At 44.8% G+C, this 19,094-nt stretch overlaps 1 protein-coding gene across 3 annotated transcripts in view; it reads left to right on the top strand.

The window, feature by feature from the left end:
- The first annotated feature begins 408 nt into the window (after positions 1–408).
- Positions 409–19,094, top strand: part of LOC140205711 (guanine nucleotide exchange factor VAV3) — a 374,002-nt gene continuing 355,316 nt past the window's right edge. For all 3 annotated transcript variants that reach the window (XM_072273243.1, XM_072273245.1, XM_072273244.1), the window contains exons 1-2: positions 409–644; positions 3,893–4,009. In XM_072273243.1, the coding sequence (XP_072129344.1) occupies positions 441–644; positions 3,893–4,009 (321 nt within the window). In that variant the 5' untranslated portion in view covers positions 409–440. The remainder of the gene's footprint in view (positions 645–3,892; positions 4,010–19,094) is intronic.

Genomic DNA, 19,094 nt, shown 5'->3' on the forward strand with positions numbered 1-19,094 from the left:
CCTCGAGGGCCTCCCCATAGCGCGCGTTCTGGATAGTGCACGCCTTCGTCTCGGGCGCGCTCTGGAGAGGCCAAAGTAGCGGACGGAAAAAAGGCTCCGGCTCTGAAAGTAACTCGGCGGTTCGGCTGAGTATAGAGAAAGTGGGGGCGGGAGAGAGAGACAGAGAGAGAGAGAAAGGGAGGGGGTGAGGGAGCTAAAGTGGGAGGAAAGGGAATAGAGTGAAAGACCGAGAAAGGAGAAGCGTGAGGAAAGAGGAGTAAAGGAGGAACGGCTGGTGAGGGAGGGAGGAGGAAAGGGAGAGAAAAAGAGGCAGGGGAGGGCAGAAAAGAGAGAGGAGAGAAAGGAGGGGAGTAAGGAGGGAGGGGAGGAGGAGAGAAGGACCGGCGGCGGCGGATGGGGAGAGGCTGAGGGGGGAGAAGTAGACTAGCTCCGGCGGCGGGATGGAGCTTTGGCGGCAGTGTACGCTCTGGCTGGCTGCCTGTGGAGTTTTGCCTCCCGGACACCGGCTGAATGGCCCGGAGGCGCGGTTGTTCGAGTTAGCGCAGAGTCTGCGGGACGGAGTGCTGTTGTGCCGACTGCTCGGGGTGCTAAGGTCCGGCTGCATCAGCACCAAGCACATCAGCCAGCGGCCACACATGTCTCAGGTAAGGAGCCAAACCCTTCTCATGACACAGGGCGCACCCTTTGCGCGGACCCTTCCCAATAACCCAGGGCGCTCCCTCTGCACGTACATCCAGAAGTACAGGAGTCTAAAATTAGAGGTCACAGGGGGAAAGTCTTAAAGGGGGACCTCAGGTCCTGACTTTCACACAGAGAGTGGTGGGTATAGGGAACGAACTGCCAGAGAAAGTGGTTGAGGCAGGTACATTAACAAAAGACACTCGTGAACAGGAAAGGTTTAGAGGGATATGGGCCAAATGTGGGCAAGGCACAAGCTCCGTAAGGCAGCTGAGGGGGGAGAAGAGTGGATAAGTAGGGCCGAAGGGCCTAATTCCAAGCTGTGTAACTCTATCACGTTTAACGCTGCCCCTCCCGTGGTGGTTCACTTCCTCCGCACATTTCCTCGGATTGTGGGATGCTCCCTCAGTACATTACCATAGACAATGGAGTGCGCCCACAGGCATTGGGTCACTGTCAACATGTTCCCTTAGAGGGTAGGGCGCTCCCTTGGCTGGTGGCTGCTCCTTTGAAACATGCTGTGCCCTCTCAGCACGTCCCCTTGGGCAGTGCAGTGCCTCTTTAAGTTCAAGTTCAGATGTCACTCAGCAGTAGCCAAACGAAGCAGTGTTCCTCTAGGGCCAAGTTGCAAAGCCCAGTACTAACAGTCATCCACCACACATAGCACGTATACTTAGAATAGCGAACAAACACACAGTCATGAAAATATATAACCAAGTCCCTGAGTGTAATGACCTGTATGGTGGTGTGCTCCTTCAGCTACCTCAGATGGTGGGGCATTCCCTTACCCTCTCCAGATTTGATCAGCTGGTATGGGGGAAGGGACGAGAAAAGAGGATGTCTTAGTAAGGTTGTTCCCAGGCAGGCCACAATAGCTGTCTGGGTTCTGCAGGCAGGCGGTGGAGGGTTCTGCCTGAGCTGACTGCCTGCAATGCTCAAGGGGTATATCTGAAGGTAATGGTCACCTGGAGACAAAACACACAGTCTCCACTGGTGTCATGGAGGTGTTCAGGGACTGTAAGGTGCCGCATGGGGTCAATGCTATCCTGGATCAGGTTAGAAACGTTTTAAATTAGTCTGTGTTAGTCATTGTTATTGTGCCTCGTGCTGTTATTGTAGAATGAAGAAGTTGCGATAAATGTATTTTTGTAAAAAATAATCAGTACGCTCCCTTGGATGGTGGGCCGCTCCCACAGTTGATGTAGTATTCCCTTGGACAGTGTGGTGTTCCCTCAGTATTCTCCCTCAGACGGTGGGCTGCTCCCTCAGTTGATACAGTGCTCCCTTAGTGTAACTTTTGAGGATTTGGTAAGTGAGACAGAAAATATATTTACTCACAACAAAAAAAACTACTAAACATTTACATTTATGTTCCCTAAGTTACAGAAACTACAAAGCTGAATATTCAATAAATGTATTCAGTTAAAAGCACACACACAGCATATCTGCCCAATGGTTATGTGCACTGCTTGCCTTAAACAAAGGAAGAGAGAACAAGCCCATTCTACATGCTATTTTATACCCGGATTAGTTAAAACTGGACACCAGGCAGCTAACCAATGGGGAAAAAAAACACTTGCAGTTTTGAAACTAACCAATTGTGCCAAAGTGACTTTTGACAGAATAAGCCACAACCCCCCACACTTAGATGGAGCTGTGTTCCATCAATATGCTTCTTTGGTTAGTGGGTTGTGATGTGTGCTCCCTTAAATCTCAAAGAAGGAGCATGACTTCTCTTATTAAGAAAGCCTATTAGCTCTACTTTGGGTGTAAATTTGGCAACCCTGGGATCTTCACATTTGTTGCGCAACATGTGCTGTCAATCTCTGAGCCTGGCTCAGAGGTACTTGGCAGTCTGTGCTGTTTGCTATCCCGATGATATGTCTAGAGTGGAAGGATCATGTCACAGACTGCTACTTTTGTCTGACCAATGTGTCTGGTTTCTCTGCTAAAAAACAAGAAATCCATTGAATAGCCTAATCTACCTTCAGCTATGAGACCTGTGCTGCATCAGTGGAGAAGAGTATGAGATACGACATAGATTGGGAGACTGCTTCACCAAGCACCTATGCGCCGTCCACCAGAAAAAGTGGGATATACGACATCCAAGTTTATAAAAACCCAAATATACAACATCCACTGCATCCCCTTTATCTATCCTACTTGTAATCTCCTCAAAGAATTCCAACAGGTTCATCAGGCAGGATTTTCCCTTAAGGAAACCATGCTAACTTTGTCCTATCTTGTCCTGTGTCACCAAGTACTCCATAACCTCATCCTTAACAATTGACTTCAACATCTTCCCAGCCACTGAGGTCAGGCTAACCGGTCTATAGCTGGTCTATGCTTAGATATTTGAGACAGATATTTCCCAGAATAACTGATGTCAAGATTAAGGAAGGCATTTTTGTTGGTCCACAAATCGAACAGGTCATCAATAATAGGCAATTTGAAGAACTTCTAGTGGGACTGGAGAAAATTGCATGGAAGGCTTGTTAAGATGGTGTTGAAAATTTTCTTGGCAACCACAGAGCACCAAACTATGTGCAGCTGGTTGACAGCATAGTTCAAGCGTACAAAACCATGACATGCACGTCACTAAAGATTCATTTGTTACATTTTCACTTAGACCTCTTCCCTGCAAATGTTGACACTGTCAGTGACGAGCATGCTGAAAGGTTTCACCAGGGTATTGCAGTCATGGAGAAACGGTATCAGAGCGACAGCGATCCATCAGTGCTGGCTGATTATTGTTGGACACTTAAGCGAGAAGCCTCTGCCGAGGGAAACAGATTCTTCATATTTACTCTCTCTGGGCACATCAAATTCAATTCTTTTAACCTCAAAGGAACAACAAAGCTAACAGCCCCAACTTGCACAACTGATTCTTCTGAAGATGTGTTGGTCTGTGGGTTAAATAGCTGCTGTAGATTACCCCCGATATGTGGGTTAGGGGTAGAAAGTTGGGGGGGGGGAGTTGATGGGAATATAGGGAGAATAAAATGGGATGAGTGTAAATGGGTTATTGATGGTTGGCAAGGAGACAGGCCAGTTACCATATTGTTGGGCTCTGTTAAACTTTGTCTAAGGAATGCTCTTAATTTATTTCTTTGAGGTAATTGTTTTACTTTGGGTGAGGAGACTGCAGATGTTTGTCCAGTTGTCTTGAATTTCCTGCACTGTCACAATTAATGTGTTAACCTTTCCCCTTCAGTTCCTGTGTCTGAAGAATATTCGGACCTTCCTGTCTACCTGCTGTGACACATTTGGCATGCGAAGGAACGATCTGTTTGATGCTTTCGATCTTTTTGATGTCCGTGACTTTGCGAAGGTAGGGAGATGTCTTTAATCCAGTCAGAAAGCCTTATCTCATGGTTGGGAGATTGCATGGTACCAAACATAATGACAGACAAAAGGCTTTAGAATGCTGATTTGGAAAATGGCAGTTGTATCAAGGAATTATTCAAGGATGTAAGTACACAAAGAAATAGGTGTAGTGCACTTGGCCCATCAAGTCTTCCCCATGATTCAATCTGAAAGTTGCTGAACTGCCACACTTCCTCTTCCCTGACCACCTCTCCGTCCACAAAACTAAAGTCTCAGGAGGAACCATTTCCAAAGTCTTCACATCTTTACCAAAGTGTGGTGTCCATAAGGAAGTGATGTTGAAACTTTATAAGGCACTGGTGAGGCATTGTGAGCAGGTTTGGGCCCCTTATCTTAGAAAGGATGTGCTGAAACTGGAGAGGGTTCAAAGAGGTTTACGAAAATGGTTCCAGGATTGAACGGCTTGTCGTATCAAGAGTGTTTGATGGCTCTGGCCAGTATTCACTGGAATTCAGAAGAATGGGGAGTGACCTCATTGAAACCTATCGAACAGTGAAAGGCCTTGACAGACTGGATATAGAGAGGATATTTTCTATGGTGGAAGAGTCTAAGATAAGAGGACACAGCCTCAGAATAGATGGGAGTCCTTTTAAATGGAGATGAGGAGGAAATTCTTTAGCCAGAGAGAGGTGAATCTTTGGAGTTCTTTGCCACAAGCAGCTGTGGAGGCCTAGTCAGTATGTATACTTAAGACAGATTGAGGGATTCTTGATTAGTCAGGTATGAAGGATAAAGGAGAAAGGCAGAAGATTTGAGCTGAGAGGGAAAATGGATCAGTTATGATGAAATGGTGGGACAAACTCGATGGCCAAATGGCCTAATTCTGCTTCTATGTCTTATGGTCTCGAGACACAAACCCCCTGATGTGGCTAAAACACTTTCCATCATGACTTCCTTGATCTGGTTATCATAGTAAAACAGCAGAGAAACAGGCCGTTCTGGTCCATGCTGACCAACATGTCCCATCCAAGTTATTATTTGCCAGCTATTCTGCCTCTATGCATAGAGCCCACAATTCCAAAGTGCCTTTTTAACCACTTTCTCAACCATATAGAGTCATATAGCATAGAAAGTGGCCCCTGGGCCACTGAGTCCATGTGGACTATGAACAACCTGGTTTCTACCCCAAAATTTTTATTTTCCAACTTTCCCAGATTGTACCCCTCATTTTCACTGGGATAATTAACTTATAAATCCACAGCCTTTAGGATGTGGGAGGGAGCAGGAGCACCGGGGGGATAACTGCAGTTATAGGGAGAACATGCACAGTAGCAGAGGTCGGTGCTGAACCTGAATCTCTGAGCTGAAAGGTAGGGGCTTTACCTGCTCCTCTACAATGCTCCCTGTGACTTCTTTCCCCCTTTTAAAGCGGTACCCTCTACTTCTCATTATTTAATGCTTCATGGTTCTCAGCATTAAACTTCATCTGCTACTTCTCTGCCTGTCTCCTAGTCTGTCTGTATCTCCTTGGTCCTGTCCCCAAGCCTGTCTATACCTCCTTGGTCCTGTCCCCAAGCCTGTCTATACCTCCTTGGTCCTGTCCCCAAGCCTGTCTATACCTCCTTGGTCCTGTCCCCAAGCCTGTCTATACCTCCTTGGTCCTGTCCCCAAGCCTGTCTATACCTCCTTGGTCCTGTCCCCAAGCCTGTCTATACCTCCTTGGTCCTGTCCCCAAGCCTGTCTATACCTCCTTGGTCCTGTCCCCAAGCCTGTCTATACCTCCTTGGTCCTGTCCCCAAGCCTGTCTATACCTCCTTGGTCCTGTCCCCAAGCCTGTCTATACCTCCTTGGTCCTGTCTCTTAGCCTGCCTATTGCTCTTTGGTCCTATCACACAGACTATCCATATCTTCTTGGTCCTGTTTCCTAGCCTGTCTATGTCTCATTGATCCTGCCTCCTAGTCTATCCATTTCTCCTTGATTCTGTCTTCTAGCATGTCTATCTCCTTGGTCCTGTCTCCTAGCCTGTCTGTATCTCTTTTTTCCTGTCTGCCTTTTGGTCCATTACTGTACTTTTCACAGTTAACAAGCACTCCCAAGAGCTGGATTGTCTGCAGATTTGAATATTCTGGTCATTGCACCCAAGTCATTGGCAAATGGAAAGGCAAAGACCCAGGAACTCCTCTGGGGGAACTCCAGCATACATTTCCTCCAGTTGTGAAAGAAGCTGCATAATGGCTCTGTTCCTCTTTCTTTAGCAGCTGTCACTCCCTGCTTCCACAGACACTGCTGTAAATATGAGCAGATACTGGAAGCACTCTGCAGGTTAGGTGGTATCTGTGGAGTTCCCAACCTTTTTTATGCCATGGACCCCTACCATTAACTGACCCCATGTAGGGAACCCTTGGTCTAAATTATCTCTCAAATTTAGCCAACAGTCTTCACTGTCTACTGCACAACTAGTTTTGGTGTTATGTGGAGTCACCAACCAATATTGTCCTCCAAAGCATTAACATACTGTAAGTGTCCAGCGACAGAGGGCCCCGTACTAGTCCTTGCTGCACACCACTTGTCACAGTTCTCCAGCCTGAAAACAACCCTCCATCTGGAGAAGAAGAATATCAGAATTGTACACTTTGATAATAAATGAACCTTTAAACCTTTGTACTACTTCCCTCTGCCTTCCTCTACCAAGCTAACTTTGTACCCAGTTGGCTGTTTCCCCTGGATCCCATGTGGTCTCTATGCAGTTGGAATATTGTGTAAAGCAGCTTGAGACACAGGCCAATCTCCCACAGTGGCAGAAGTGGATGAGTTGATTTCCTGCTATCTCACATCTCCATGAATCAAGCTCTGCTTTGACCTCCAGCACTGCCTGTGTGGAGTTTGTACATTCCCCCTGTGACCACTTGTTTTACTTGGATGCTCTGTTTCCTTCCAGATTCCAAAAACATGTGAGTCGGTGGGTTAATTGTCCACTGTAAATTGTCCCCAGTGTGTGGGTGAGAGGTGGAACCTTTGGGGAGTTGATGGGAATGAAATCAGATCAGTGTAAGATTATGGTAAGGAACGCAGCAGGCCAGGCAGCATCTCTAGGAAGAGGTACAGTCGACGTTTTGGGTCGAGACCCTTCGTTAGGACTAACTGAAAGAAGAGATGGTAAGAGATTTGAGAGGGGGAGGGGAGATCCGAAATGATAGGAGAAGACAGGAGGGGGAGGGATGGAGCCAAGAGTTGGACAGTTGACTGGCAAAACGTGTGGCCACTGGGAGATCCTGCTTTCTCTGGCGGACAGAGCATAAGTGTTCAGCGAAATGGTCTCCCAGTCTGTGTTGGGTCTCGCCAATATATAGAAGGCCGCATCGGGAGCACCGGACACAGTGTATCACACCAGCCGACTCACAGGTGAAGTGTTGCCTCACCTGGAAGGACTGTCTGGGGCCCTGAATGGTGGTAAGGGAGGAAGTGTAAGGGCATGTGTAGCACTTGTTCTGCTTACAAGGATAAGTGCCAGGAAGAATATCGGTGGGAAGGGATGGGGGAGACAAATGGACAAGGGAGTCGTGTAGGGAGCGATCCATGCGGAAAGCAGAAAGGCGGGGGGAGGGAAAGATGTGCTTGGTGGTGGGATCCTGTTCTCCCTCTGTCCCTCTCACTGTAACTCCTTGCCTGCTCTCCATCTTCCTCCGGGCTCCCCTTCCCCTTTCTTTCTCCCTAGGCCTCCTGTCCCATGATCTTCTCCCTTCTCCAGCCTTTTATCCCTTTTGCCAATCAACTGTCCAGCTCTTGGCTCCATCCCTCCCCCTCCTGTCTTCTCTTATCATTTCAGATCTCCCCCTCCCCCTCCCACTCCCACTTTCAAATCTGTTACTAGCTCTTCTTTCAGTTAGTCCTGATGAAGGGTCTCGGCCCGAAACGTCAACTGTACTTCTTCCTATAGATGCTGCCTGGCCTCTGCTGCATTCCACCAGCATTTTGTGTGTGTTGCTTGAATTTCCAGCATCTGCAGATTTCCTCGTGTTTAAGATTATGGTAACTTGTATTTGTTGGTTAGCACAGGCTCAGTACCCCATTGCGGCAACTGCATAGACCTGGTCCTCAGTGTGATATCTTATGAAATGTACCCCCTGTAATAGGCCTCCATCGGTCAGGGCCAACCATGCATGTTGTGTCTTAGCTGTCTAGATACGCACGCCAGGGCCGTACAATATGGAGAGCAAGCTGTTGCCCATGTAGCAAGTCCCTCCTCTCTACACAGATGATGAACCCAAATGAAAGGCAAATGATACATTTTGGTATCAGCAATGTCGCAGGAGTTGCCAGTCAGCGTTGAACTCAGCATAGGACTGCCTCGGAGACTCCAGCTCTGGATTTTTCCCTTGGGATTTACTTCCAAAGCCTTCCCCATGAGTGGGTATGGCCACCAGGCAGCAGAGGTTTAAGATCAGAGTTTCCATTCTCCTGGATGAGCTGCCCACCACTGCTGATGAACCCCAGATATCAAAGCGACTGGTTTTAAGGTGGTAGGAATCCACCCTTGCCCCTTCTCCTGTCAGTAGAAACGGTTCTGCCGGGTTTAGTAGCTAAACCACATGTGAAGGCCAGGAGCTGGACTTGGTTGTCAGAGGCTATCAAGGCATATGCCTTTGGGAGTATTTACTTAGGTAGTGGGAGTTATCCCCACTACACGCCTGGCTATAACAATCTTAGGAGCCCCCTGTAATAATGTAGTAACCCCTCGCTGTTACACTGAACGTTCAAGCTGAACTTCTAATGTGGTCTCTAGAGTGAGAGCTAAACCCACAGACTCCTAATTCAGAGAGAAGTGAGAAACAAACTGAACAAGTTCGCTATTTTCACAGGCACTAAATCTGTTCCAATGGGTGTATGGAAGCATGCCTTTTGATCCAGCTAGTCTATGCCAACCAAATACCCCATTAAGGCTAGTCCCATTTACCTGCATTTAGTCCACATCCTACTCATGTGCCTGTGCAATTGCATTTTAAAACTTTTCTTTGTCCTTTCTCAGTCACTTCATCTGGTAGCTGATTCCACATACTGTAGATACCACCTTCTGTGTAAACATAAGTTTCCCCTCAAGTTCCTCTTAAATCTTTCTCCTCTTACCGTAAATGTCTGCCTACTAGTCCTTGATTCCCCAGCTTGAGGTGGGGTGGGGGGGAGATGACTGGGCACTTGCTGCTGTCCATACTCCATGATTTTCTACACTTCTATGTGATCACCTCTCAGTCAGACACTCCAAGGAAGGTCTCTGGCACTGACTCTGGGGAGAAGAGGAATGTAGTGGGGATAGGGGATTCAATTGCTAGGGGAGAAGACAGGGAATTCTGTCGATGTGAAGGAGACCCATCTGACTTCCTGTCAGATCGCCGCCAGATGGGCTCCCTCACCTCTGCCCCTCAACACAGGTGCCCCATAGGGCTGTGTACTAAGCCTCCTCCTTTACTCTCTGTATACCCATGACTGTGTTGCTACCCACAGCTCCAATCTGCTAATTAAATTTGCTGACAACATTACACTGATTGGCCTAATCTCAAATAATGAGGCAGCCTACAGAGAAGTCATCACCCTGACACAGTGGTGTCAAGAAAACAACCTCTCCCTCAACGTCGCAGAAACAATGGAGACAGGCTAACCCCTATTCACAGGGTGAACAGCTATGGAGATTCAGTTCTCAACCCGGGTGTCAAGGGAAGATGGCCAGTATATAGAATTAAGAGGGAGGGTGAGACAAAAGGCAATAGATTGAACCAGGAGCCAGGGAGGTGGGGAATGAGGAGCAGATGGAATCATGTAAGGGTTGGGAAGGGGAAATTTTTGGGGATAGAGGTTGGTGAGTGATATTTACCAGACAAGGGAGAGATGATGGAGTGAGGTAGGCATTGAGATAGGAGGGGGGGGCAGGTCAAGTGGTGGTAATTGGCAAATGGACCAGGTTGGGAAGGGTAGCGAGACGGGACAGTGGATTAATTGGGTGCAGTAACAATCCCCAGCATGTGGTGGTGGATAACTCTGGGGGAGCTGATGGGAATGTGGGGAAAGCTGGTTACGTGATTATTGGTTACAGGATGGGATTGCTGTCTGTAAATTGGCATGGACTTGATAGCTGAATGGCCCACCACAGTCCTTCTGTGGAACTGGATGTAAAATTAAATGGGTGGGTTACTATGTTAGTAAAATGATATGAAGATTAGATTAGATTATGAGAACACTCAGTCCTCTTTTATTGTCATTTAGAAATGCATACATGCATTAAGAAATGATACAATGTTCCTCCAGAGTGATATCACAGAAAAACAGGACAAACCAAAGGCTAACACTGACAGAACCACATAATTATAACATATAGTTACAGCAGTGCAAATGAATACCATAATTTGATAAAGAACAGACCACAGGCACCGTAAAACAAAAAATTCTCAAGTCCTGATCGACTCCCAAGTCCCTGATAGCAGGCAGCAAAAGGGAGAAACTCCCTGCCATAAACCTCCAGGCACCGACAACTTGCCGATGCATTGGAAGCACCGGACCACAGCCGACACTGAGTCCGTCCATCCAAAAACTTCGAGCCTCTGACCAGCCCCCCTGATACAGCCTCCCGAGTGCCATCCTCTGCTGAGCGCCTTTGACCTTGCCCCAGCTGCTGAAACAAGCAAAGCTGAGGATTTGGGGCCTTCAGCTCCGAAGATTCTGGTTACCATACAGTAGCAGCGGCAGCGAAGCGGGCATTTCAGAAGTTTCTCCAGATGTTCCTCCATACTCTCACGTCTGTCTCCATCAAATCAGGATTGTGCACGGTCCCTTATTTGACAGATTACAGATATCATTCACCGGAGAGGCCGCGCGCGCTGCGTCACGGTGCCATCTTCTCCTCCTCCAGGATGGTATTCTGGATAGTGTAGAAGACTGTCAAAGGATGTAGTTAAGCTGTAGATAGTGGTGGAAAAATGGCATATGGAGTTTAATCCAGCTAAATGTTGTACTTTGGAGATCAAATACAAGGGGATAGGACACAGTCAATGGCAGATTCCTTAACGGTGTTGATGAACAGAGAGATCTTGTGGCCCAAGTCCATATTGCCCTGAAGGTGGCTACACAGGTTGATAGGATGGTAAAGAAGATGTACAGCTGGTTCGCCTTTATTCGATAAGGAGTTCAAAAGTCAGGAGGTTGTGTTGCAGCTTTATAAAACTCTAGTTTGGCCTCATCTGGAGTATTGTATACAGTTCTGATGATCCATTATGGGAAGGATGTGGAGGCTTTGGGGAGAGTGCAGAAAGGGTTCACTAGGATATTGTCTGTATTAGAAGGCATTGGAATGTGCAGAGAATGGAAGATTATGGACATTGTGTTGGTAGAAAGGATTAGTTTAATTGAGCATTTAATTAGTTCAGCACAACATCGTGGTCTGAAGGGCCCTATACCTGTGTTGTACTGTTCTGTATTGTAATCAGCTCAGGAAAATATAGATGAAAGGTCGTAACATGGAGTGTATTGACAAGCTAGGTGGGTACGGCAGAGACTAGTTTTCAGCTCCAGATATCTACAATCTGTGGTGGTTATGCTGAGGGATCAAATGTAACATTTCCTAGTTTCTGACAATATTAAATTGTGAGTGTAGAAGAGGAAGAGAAGGGCCTCGGGGGGGGGTGGGGGGTGACATGCTGAGTGAGTGGGTGGGAAATTAAAATGAAATGTGGAAAACAATGAGATCATCCACTTTAGTAAACTGTCTTTAGACTACTGAGAGGTGAGGTAATGCTAATGTTCAATGGGAATGTGGATGTTTGTATAAATAGGATATTGGCCTTTATCACAGGAAGTTTGAGTTGAGGAGTAAAGAGGTCTTAAATCATTATGGCCTTAGTGAAGCCCCTTTCTTTCCTTGCTGAAGGAGATGTACTTGCCATAGACATACCTGTATATAGAGTTCTGTAATAATTCATCAGGTTGATTCCTGGATTTTTGTTGTATGAAGAATTTTGTGTGCCACTGTTCCAACAAGACATTGATTTACATAGAGGGATAAGAGTTTAAAAGAAGAGAGTGGGAGAAGTTGGCTCATTTTGCACCTCACAATTCCTGAGGAGACATTGGATTGTGCATAGTTAGGCACTTGTCAAGGACCAATAAAAAGAAGCTAGGTTTAAGCAGAGTGGCCATTATGTGAGTGGGGGGGGTTGAGGATTTGGCTCATCGAGGCTTCCCCAAGGAGATATGTAGGCCATATGTAGATTTTTTAATTATTATTTTTTCTTTCATGCTTATTGCACGTTTAGAACAGTGGGAATGCCAGGCAGGATAATTGCATGCTGCTCTTGTGGGATGTGGGAAGGCAGTGAGAACTCCAGTGTCCCTGACGGTTACAGCTGCGAGAAGTGCATCCAGCTGCAGCTTATAACAGACCCTGTTAAGGAGTTGGAGTTGGAACTGTATCAACTCCAGATTATTCAGAAGGTTGAGGGGTTGATAGGGCATACAGGGAGGTTGTTACACCCAAGTTGCATGACTTAGGTAAATGGGTGACTGTCAGGAGGGAGAAAGGGGGATAGGGAGCCAGTGTGGAGGAACCTTGTGGCTGTTCCCCTCAACAACAAGTATACCACTTTGGATAATGTTGTGTCGATGACCTAGCAGAGGAAAGTCACAATGGTCAGGTCTCTGGCACTGAGTCTGGCTCTGTGGCTCAGAAGGGAAGGGAAGGGGAGAGAAGAGGTGAGTAGTAGTGAGAGAGGATTCGTTGGTTAGGGGAACAGAAAGGGGGTTCTGTCAATGAGAACAAGATTCTCAGGTGGTTTATTGCCTCCCAGATGCCAGGTTCAGGGACATCTCAGATTAAGTTCTCAGTATCTTTAAGTGGGAGGGTGAACAGTCAGAGGTCATGGACTATGTTGGTACTAATGACATGGGTCCTGCAAAGTCAGTTTAGGGAGTTCAAAGTAAGTGTATTGACATGTTCAATAAATCTATAATAGAATAATGAAAACATAATATAATCAACAAAAGACTGCACTAACTTGGGTGTTCAACCAGTATGCAAAAGACAATGAGCAATGCCAAAACAAAAAGAAAGAAATGGTGATAAAAATAAATAAACAGTAAATATTGAGAACATGAGATGAAGAGTTATTGAAAGTGACTCCATAGGTTGTGGTTAAGAAACAAAAAGGAGTTGCATAGCAGGTTTAGGCATGTAGGAACAAATGAGGTATTTGAGTATAAGAAATGCAAGAGATATTAAGAAGGAAATCAGGAGGGCTAATGAAGGCATGAGGTTGATTTAGTATACAAGGTGAAGGAGAATTTTTTTTTTTTTTTTTTAAAAAGGGCTTCTACAGATTTAATAATAGCAAAAGGATTGCAATGGATAAAATTAGTGCTCTGGAAGATCAGAGTGGTAAGCTAGGCGTGGAGCCAAAACAGATGGGGTAGATTTTAAATGGATATTTTGCATTTGTATTTACTCAAAGTTTTAAGTCCAAAGCAAATTTATTATCAAAGTACATATACTGTATGTCGCTATATACAACCCTGAGATTAATTTTCTTGCAGGCATACTCACATAAATCTATAGAATAATTACCAGAATAGAATCAATGAAAGACTGCAGCAACTTGGGCATTCATCCAGTATGCAAAAGTCAACAAAATGCGCAAACAGGAAAAGAAAGATAATAATAATAAATAATTAAGCAATAAATATTAAGAACATGAGATGAGAAGTCCTTGAAAGCGACTTTATGGGAACATTTCAGTGATGGGGCAAGTGAAGTTGAGTTTTGGTTGAAGAGCCTGATGGTTGAGGGGTAATAACTGTTCCTGAACCTGGTGGTGTAGGCCCTGAGGCTCCTGTACCTTCTTCCAGATGGCAGCAGTGAGAAAACAGCATGTCCTGGGTGGTGGAGATGCTGCTTTCCTTCTACAGTGTTTCATGCAGATGTGTTCTATGGTTAGGAGGCTTTATTCCATTAGACCATAAGATGTAGGAGCAGAATTAGGCCATTTGACCCATCGAGTCTGTTCCACCATTTCATCATGGCTGATCCAATTTTTTCTCTCGGCCCCAGTCTCTTGCCATCCCCCCGTCATGCCCTGACCAATCAAGAATCTGTCAACCTCTGCTTGACCTCCACAGCTGTTTGTGGCAAAGAATTTCACAGATTCACCACTCTCTGGCTAAAGAAATTTCTCCTCATCTACATTCTAAAAAGGATGCTCTTCTATTCTGAGACTGTATCCTCCGGTGTCCAAAGTTTGGGAGCCATTCCAGAATCTAGTGATTCTTGCAGGATCATTACTAATGCCTCCACAGTTTCTTCAGCTACCTTTCTCAGAACCCTGGGACGTACACTACTTTGCAGACCTTTCAGTTTCCCAAGAACCTTCTCTTTATTAATGGTAACTTCACACACTTCATAACCCCTGACACCAGGAACTTCCACCATACCTCTATTGTCATCCATAGTGAAGAATGATGGAAACTACTTATTCAGTTTGTGCACCATTTCTTCGTCCGTCATTAGTACCTCTCCAGCATCATTTTTCAGCGGTCTGATATCCACGCATGCCTCTCTCTTACACTTTATGTATCTGATGAAACTGTTGGTATCCTCCTTAATATTATTGGCAAGCTTACTTTCATATTCCATCTTTACCTTCTTAATGACTTTTTTACTTGCCTTCTGTTGATATTTAAAAGCTTCCCAATTCCCAATACTCCTGATGGACTGGACCGTATGCATTACTTTTTGTAGGATTTTGTATTCAAGGACATTGGTGTTTCCATACCTGGCTGTGATGCAGCCTGTCAATATACTCTCCATTACACAACTTAGGAAGTTTCTTAACGTTTTAGATGTCATGCTGAATCTTTGTAAATTCCTAAGGAAAAGAGGCACTGCCGTGCTTCCTTCTTAATTGTATTTAACTGGAGAGGCCCAGGACTGGTCCTCCGAAATAATGCTGAGGAATTTAAAGTTGCTGACCCTCACCACCTCTGCTGCTCTGGTGTCTGGTTTCCTTCTCTTAAAGTCAATAATTAGCTCCTTGCTCTTGCTGATGTTGAGTAAGAGGTTGTTGTTATTGCATCACTCATTTAGTCTTCCAGTCTCCCTCCTTAATGCAGATACTCAGGGGATGGACACAGAATTTATGGATTCTGTGCCCATCTCCTGTGAAGTAATACTGCAGCAAGGTCATGGACCCTAAACAGGGGAGGAGGTGTTTGCTGACTGGTGGAAAATTAGGATGGATAAATCCACAGGGACTGACAAGGTGTTCCCTGGGATCCTGTGGGAGGTTACTGCAGAAACTGCAGGAGCCCGAGGAAAGACATTTAAAACATCCTTAGCTATTGGTGTGCTGCCAGAAGATTGGAGGTTAGCTCATGTTGTTCAAGAAAGGCTCTAAGAATAAGCAGGAAATTATTGGCCGGTAAGCCTGACATCAGTAGTGAGAAAAATGTTGGACAGTGTTCTCAGGGACTGGAGATATATGTAAATATATAGATAGACAGGTACTGATTAAGATGGTCAACATGGTTTTGTGCATGTTTAGTCACGTCTAAGAAACCTTTTAGAGTTTTTCGATGAAGATACCACAAAGTTTGATGAAGGCATGGCAGTCGATAGTGCCTATATGGACATTAACAAGGACTTTGACCAGGTCCTGCGTGGGAGATTGGTTAAGAAGTTTCAGTCACTTGGCATTCAAGATCGAGTAGTAAAGTGGATTGGACATTTGCTTTGTGGGAGAAGACAGATAGTTGCCTCTCTTACTGGAGGCCTGTGACTTGTGATGTGTCACAGGGATCAGTGCTGGGCCTGTTGTTTGACATCTATATCAACGATCTGGATTATAATCAATGTTCCCTCTAATTTTTAGTGTCAGTGTGCACAAAAATCTTATGCTGTGCAAATTTTTTTCCTGTGACAAAAGTATGTGTGCACTGAATGCACACATGGCACAGTTTATGTAGGTTTACAAAATTTTTGACATAAAACTGCACAGAATAACAATAAAATAACATACATATTTGAGTCACAGTTATTTTTCTCTCTCCTGTCTTTGGCATTTACGTATTCTTTGTAAACCCTATCTAGACTAATCGAACTTCCATCCAATTGATAGCTTTTGATTCTCATTCACACATCCAAATGACATTCACCTAAACGGTTTCTCAGCTTGTTTTTGAGTTGATTTTTCAGGCTAAAATCTCGCTCACAGTCCGCACTAGATGCAAGAAAGGTTCCCCCAATGTCCATCAACTGTGCAAGGTCGCAAAACTGTTCATTGTGAAGTACAAATGCCACCATTTGAGAAAAGTTGGAAATCAGTTTGGATTTAATTTTTTCTTGCATGAAAAATTTAAAATCATTAAACTGTAACTATTTACAGTATTTTCAGCTAGAAAATCATGATATTTTAGATATAAGGCATTAACTTGTTCATCGCCAAATGTGAAGTCACAATCTACAATTGCAGGGAAATCAAAAGCTGACCATTCATCTTCAGGAAACCTTTCTTCTAAATGAACACAAAGATGATTTATAAAAGTCAACAGCGAACTTGTATCTACTGTGATGTTTTCTTCACGTTGTTGGCTTAGCAAAACTTTAACTTTGTCACTCCACAAAACATTGTCTCCCAAATACTGCTTTCTTAGCTTGTTAATTTTGCCTGGCGCAAAATGAAGTGAATCAATCGGTGTCAGGCCACTCTTTTGCAGAATCTTGCACAGTGCAGCTATCTAGAGGATTTGAAACAGATTTTTGTAAACTTTACGATATGAACACTGTCTGCCAAAGATGGCTGCCGCCGTGATGCAGTTGTACAAACCGGAACAGGAAAGGTGAGGTGACGTAAATTAGTGACGTGCATTGGGGTATTTGAAAAACAGACTCACTAGTTAACAGAAACATCTAGCTAAAAGGTTATTTTCAATAAGTATAATTATTAATTACTACATTATTTTAGGTAACCAGCCTTTTGCGCGCACATTAATTTCCTTTGTACGCTGGTTGAAAAATGTGTGTGCATGCACACACGCGCACAGCTTAGAGGGAACATAGATTATAATGTGGTAGACTGGTTCAGCAAATTTGTGGATAACAAGATTGGTGGGGTAGTGGATAGCAAGGTTTGCAGTGGGACCTGGATCAGCAGGAAAAGTGGGCTGAAAGATGACAGATGAATTTAATGCAGACAAGTGTAAGATGTTGCATTTTGGGAGGACCAACTAGGGGAGCTCTTACACGGTGAGCTGTAGGGCACTGAAGAGTGCGGTAGAACGGAGGGATCTGGGAATACAGGTCAATAATTCCTTGAAGGTGTTAACACAGCTAGATGGGGTCATAAGGAATTCTTTTGGCACATTAGCCTTTACAGATCAATGTATTGAGTACAGAAGTTGGGATGTATAAGATTTTAGCAAGGCCAAATTTGGAGTATTATGTGAAGGCCCGTTAGCTTAACATCTGTAGTCGGGAAAATGCGTGAAGTTGTCATTAAGAAAGAAATAACAAAACATTTAGAAAGGAGTGGTTCCATTAGACAGACGCAGCAAGGATTCAGAAAAGGCAGGTCCTGTTTGACAAACCTACTGGAGTTCTTTGAGGTCATAATGAGGGCAGTGGATAGAGGGGAACAGGTGGGTGTCGTATACTTGGATGTCCAGAAGGCGTTTGATAAGGTGCCGCACAAGAGACTTATAAATAAGATATGGGTGCATGGAGTCGGAGGAAGTGTATTGGTATGGATAGTGGATTGGTTAACCAATAGAAGGCAGAGCGTTGGTATAAAGAGTGTTTCTCCAGTTGGCAGTCTGTGGTGAGTGGGGTGCCGCAGGGGTCGGTGCTGAGCCCGCAGCTGTTTACCATTTACATTGATGATTTGGAAGAGGGGACTGAGTGTAGTGTAGCAAAATTTGCTGATGATACTAAACCGAGTGGAAAAGCAAATTGTACAGAGGATGGGGAGAGTCTGCAGAGGGATAGAGATAGGTTAAGTGAGTGGGCCAAGGTCTGGCAGATGGAACACAACGTTTGTAAATGCGAGATCATCCACTTTGGAAGGAATAATAGAAGAGCAGATTATTATTTAAATGGTGAAAGATTGCAGCATGCTGTTGTGCTGAGGGACTTGGGAGTGCTTGTTCATGAATTACATAAAGTTGGGTTACAGGTACAACAGGTTATTAAGAAGGCAAAGAGAATGTTAGCCTTCATTGCTAAAGGGATTGAATTCAAGAGCAGGGAGGTCATGCTGCAACTATACAGGATACTGGTGAGACCGCACCTGGAGTACTATGTGCAGATCTAGTCTCCATACTTGAGGAAGGATATACTGGCTTTGGAGGCAGTGCAGAGGAGGTTCACCAGGTTGATTCCAGGGATGAAGGGGTTAACCTATGAGGAGAGATTGAGTCACCTGGGAGTTCAGAAGCATGAGAGGGGATCTTATAGAAACATCCAAAATTTTGAAAGGGATAGATAAGATAGGAGGAGGAAAGTTGTTTCCATTGGTAGGTGAGACTAGAACTAGGGGACATTGCCTCAAGATTCAAGGGAGAAAATTTAGGATGGAGATGAGGAGGAACTGTTTTTCCCAGAGAATGGTGAACCTGTGGAATTCTCTGCACAGGGAAGCAGTTGAGGCTTCCTCACTAAATATATATATTTAAGAAACAGATAGGTTTTTACATAGTAGAGGAATTAAGGGTTATGGAGAAAAGGCAGGCAGATGGAGCTGAGTTTACGGACAGATCAGCCATGATCTTATTGAATGGTGGGGCAGGCTTGATGGGCCGGATGGCCTACTCCTGCTCCTATTTCTTATGTTCTTATGTACGTTTTGAGAACCTACTTGTAGGAACGATATAAGTAAGTTTGCAAGAGTGCAGAGAAAACTTACAAGGATGTTGTTAGGTCTGGGGGACCTGAGTTATAAGGAAAGATTGAATAGTTTATGACTGTATTCCTGAGAATGTAGATGATTGCAGGGAAATTTGATAGATGTATACAAAATTATGAGGGCATATTGAGAGGGTAAACACAAGTAGGCTTTTCCATTGA

Source organism: Mobula birostris, chromosome 12 (assembly GCF_030028105.1).
Source record: "Mobula birostris isolate sMobBir1 chromosome 12, sMobBir1.hap1, whole genome shotgun sequence".
Taxonomy (NCBI): Eukaryota; Metazoa; Chordata; class Chondrichthyes; order Myliobatiformes; family Myliobatidae; genus Mobula; species Mobula birostris.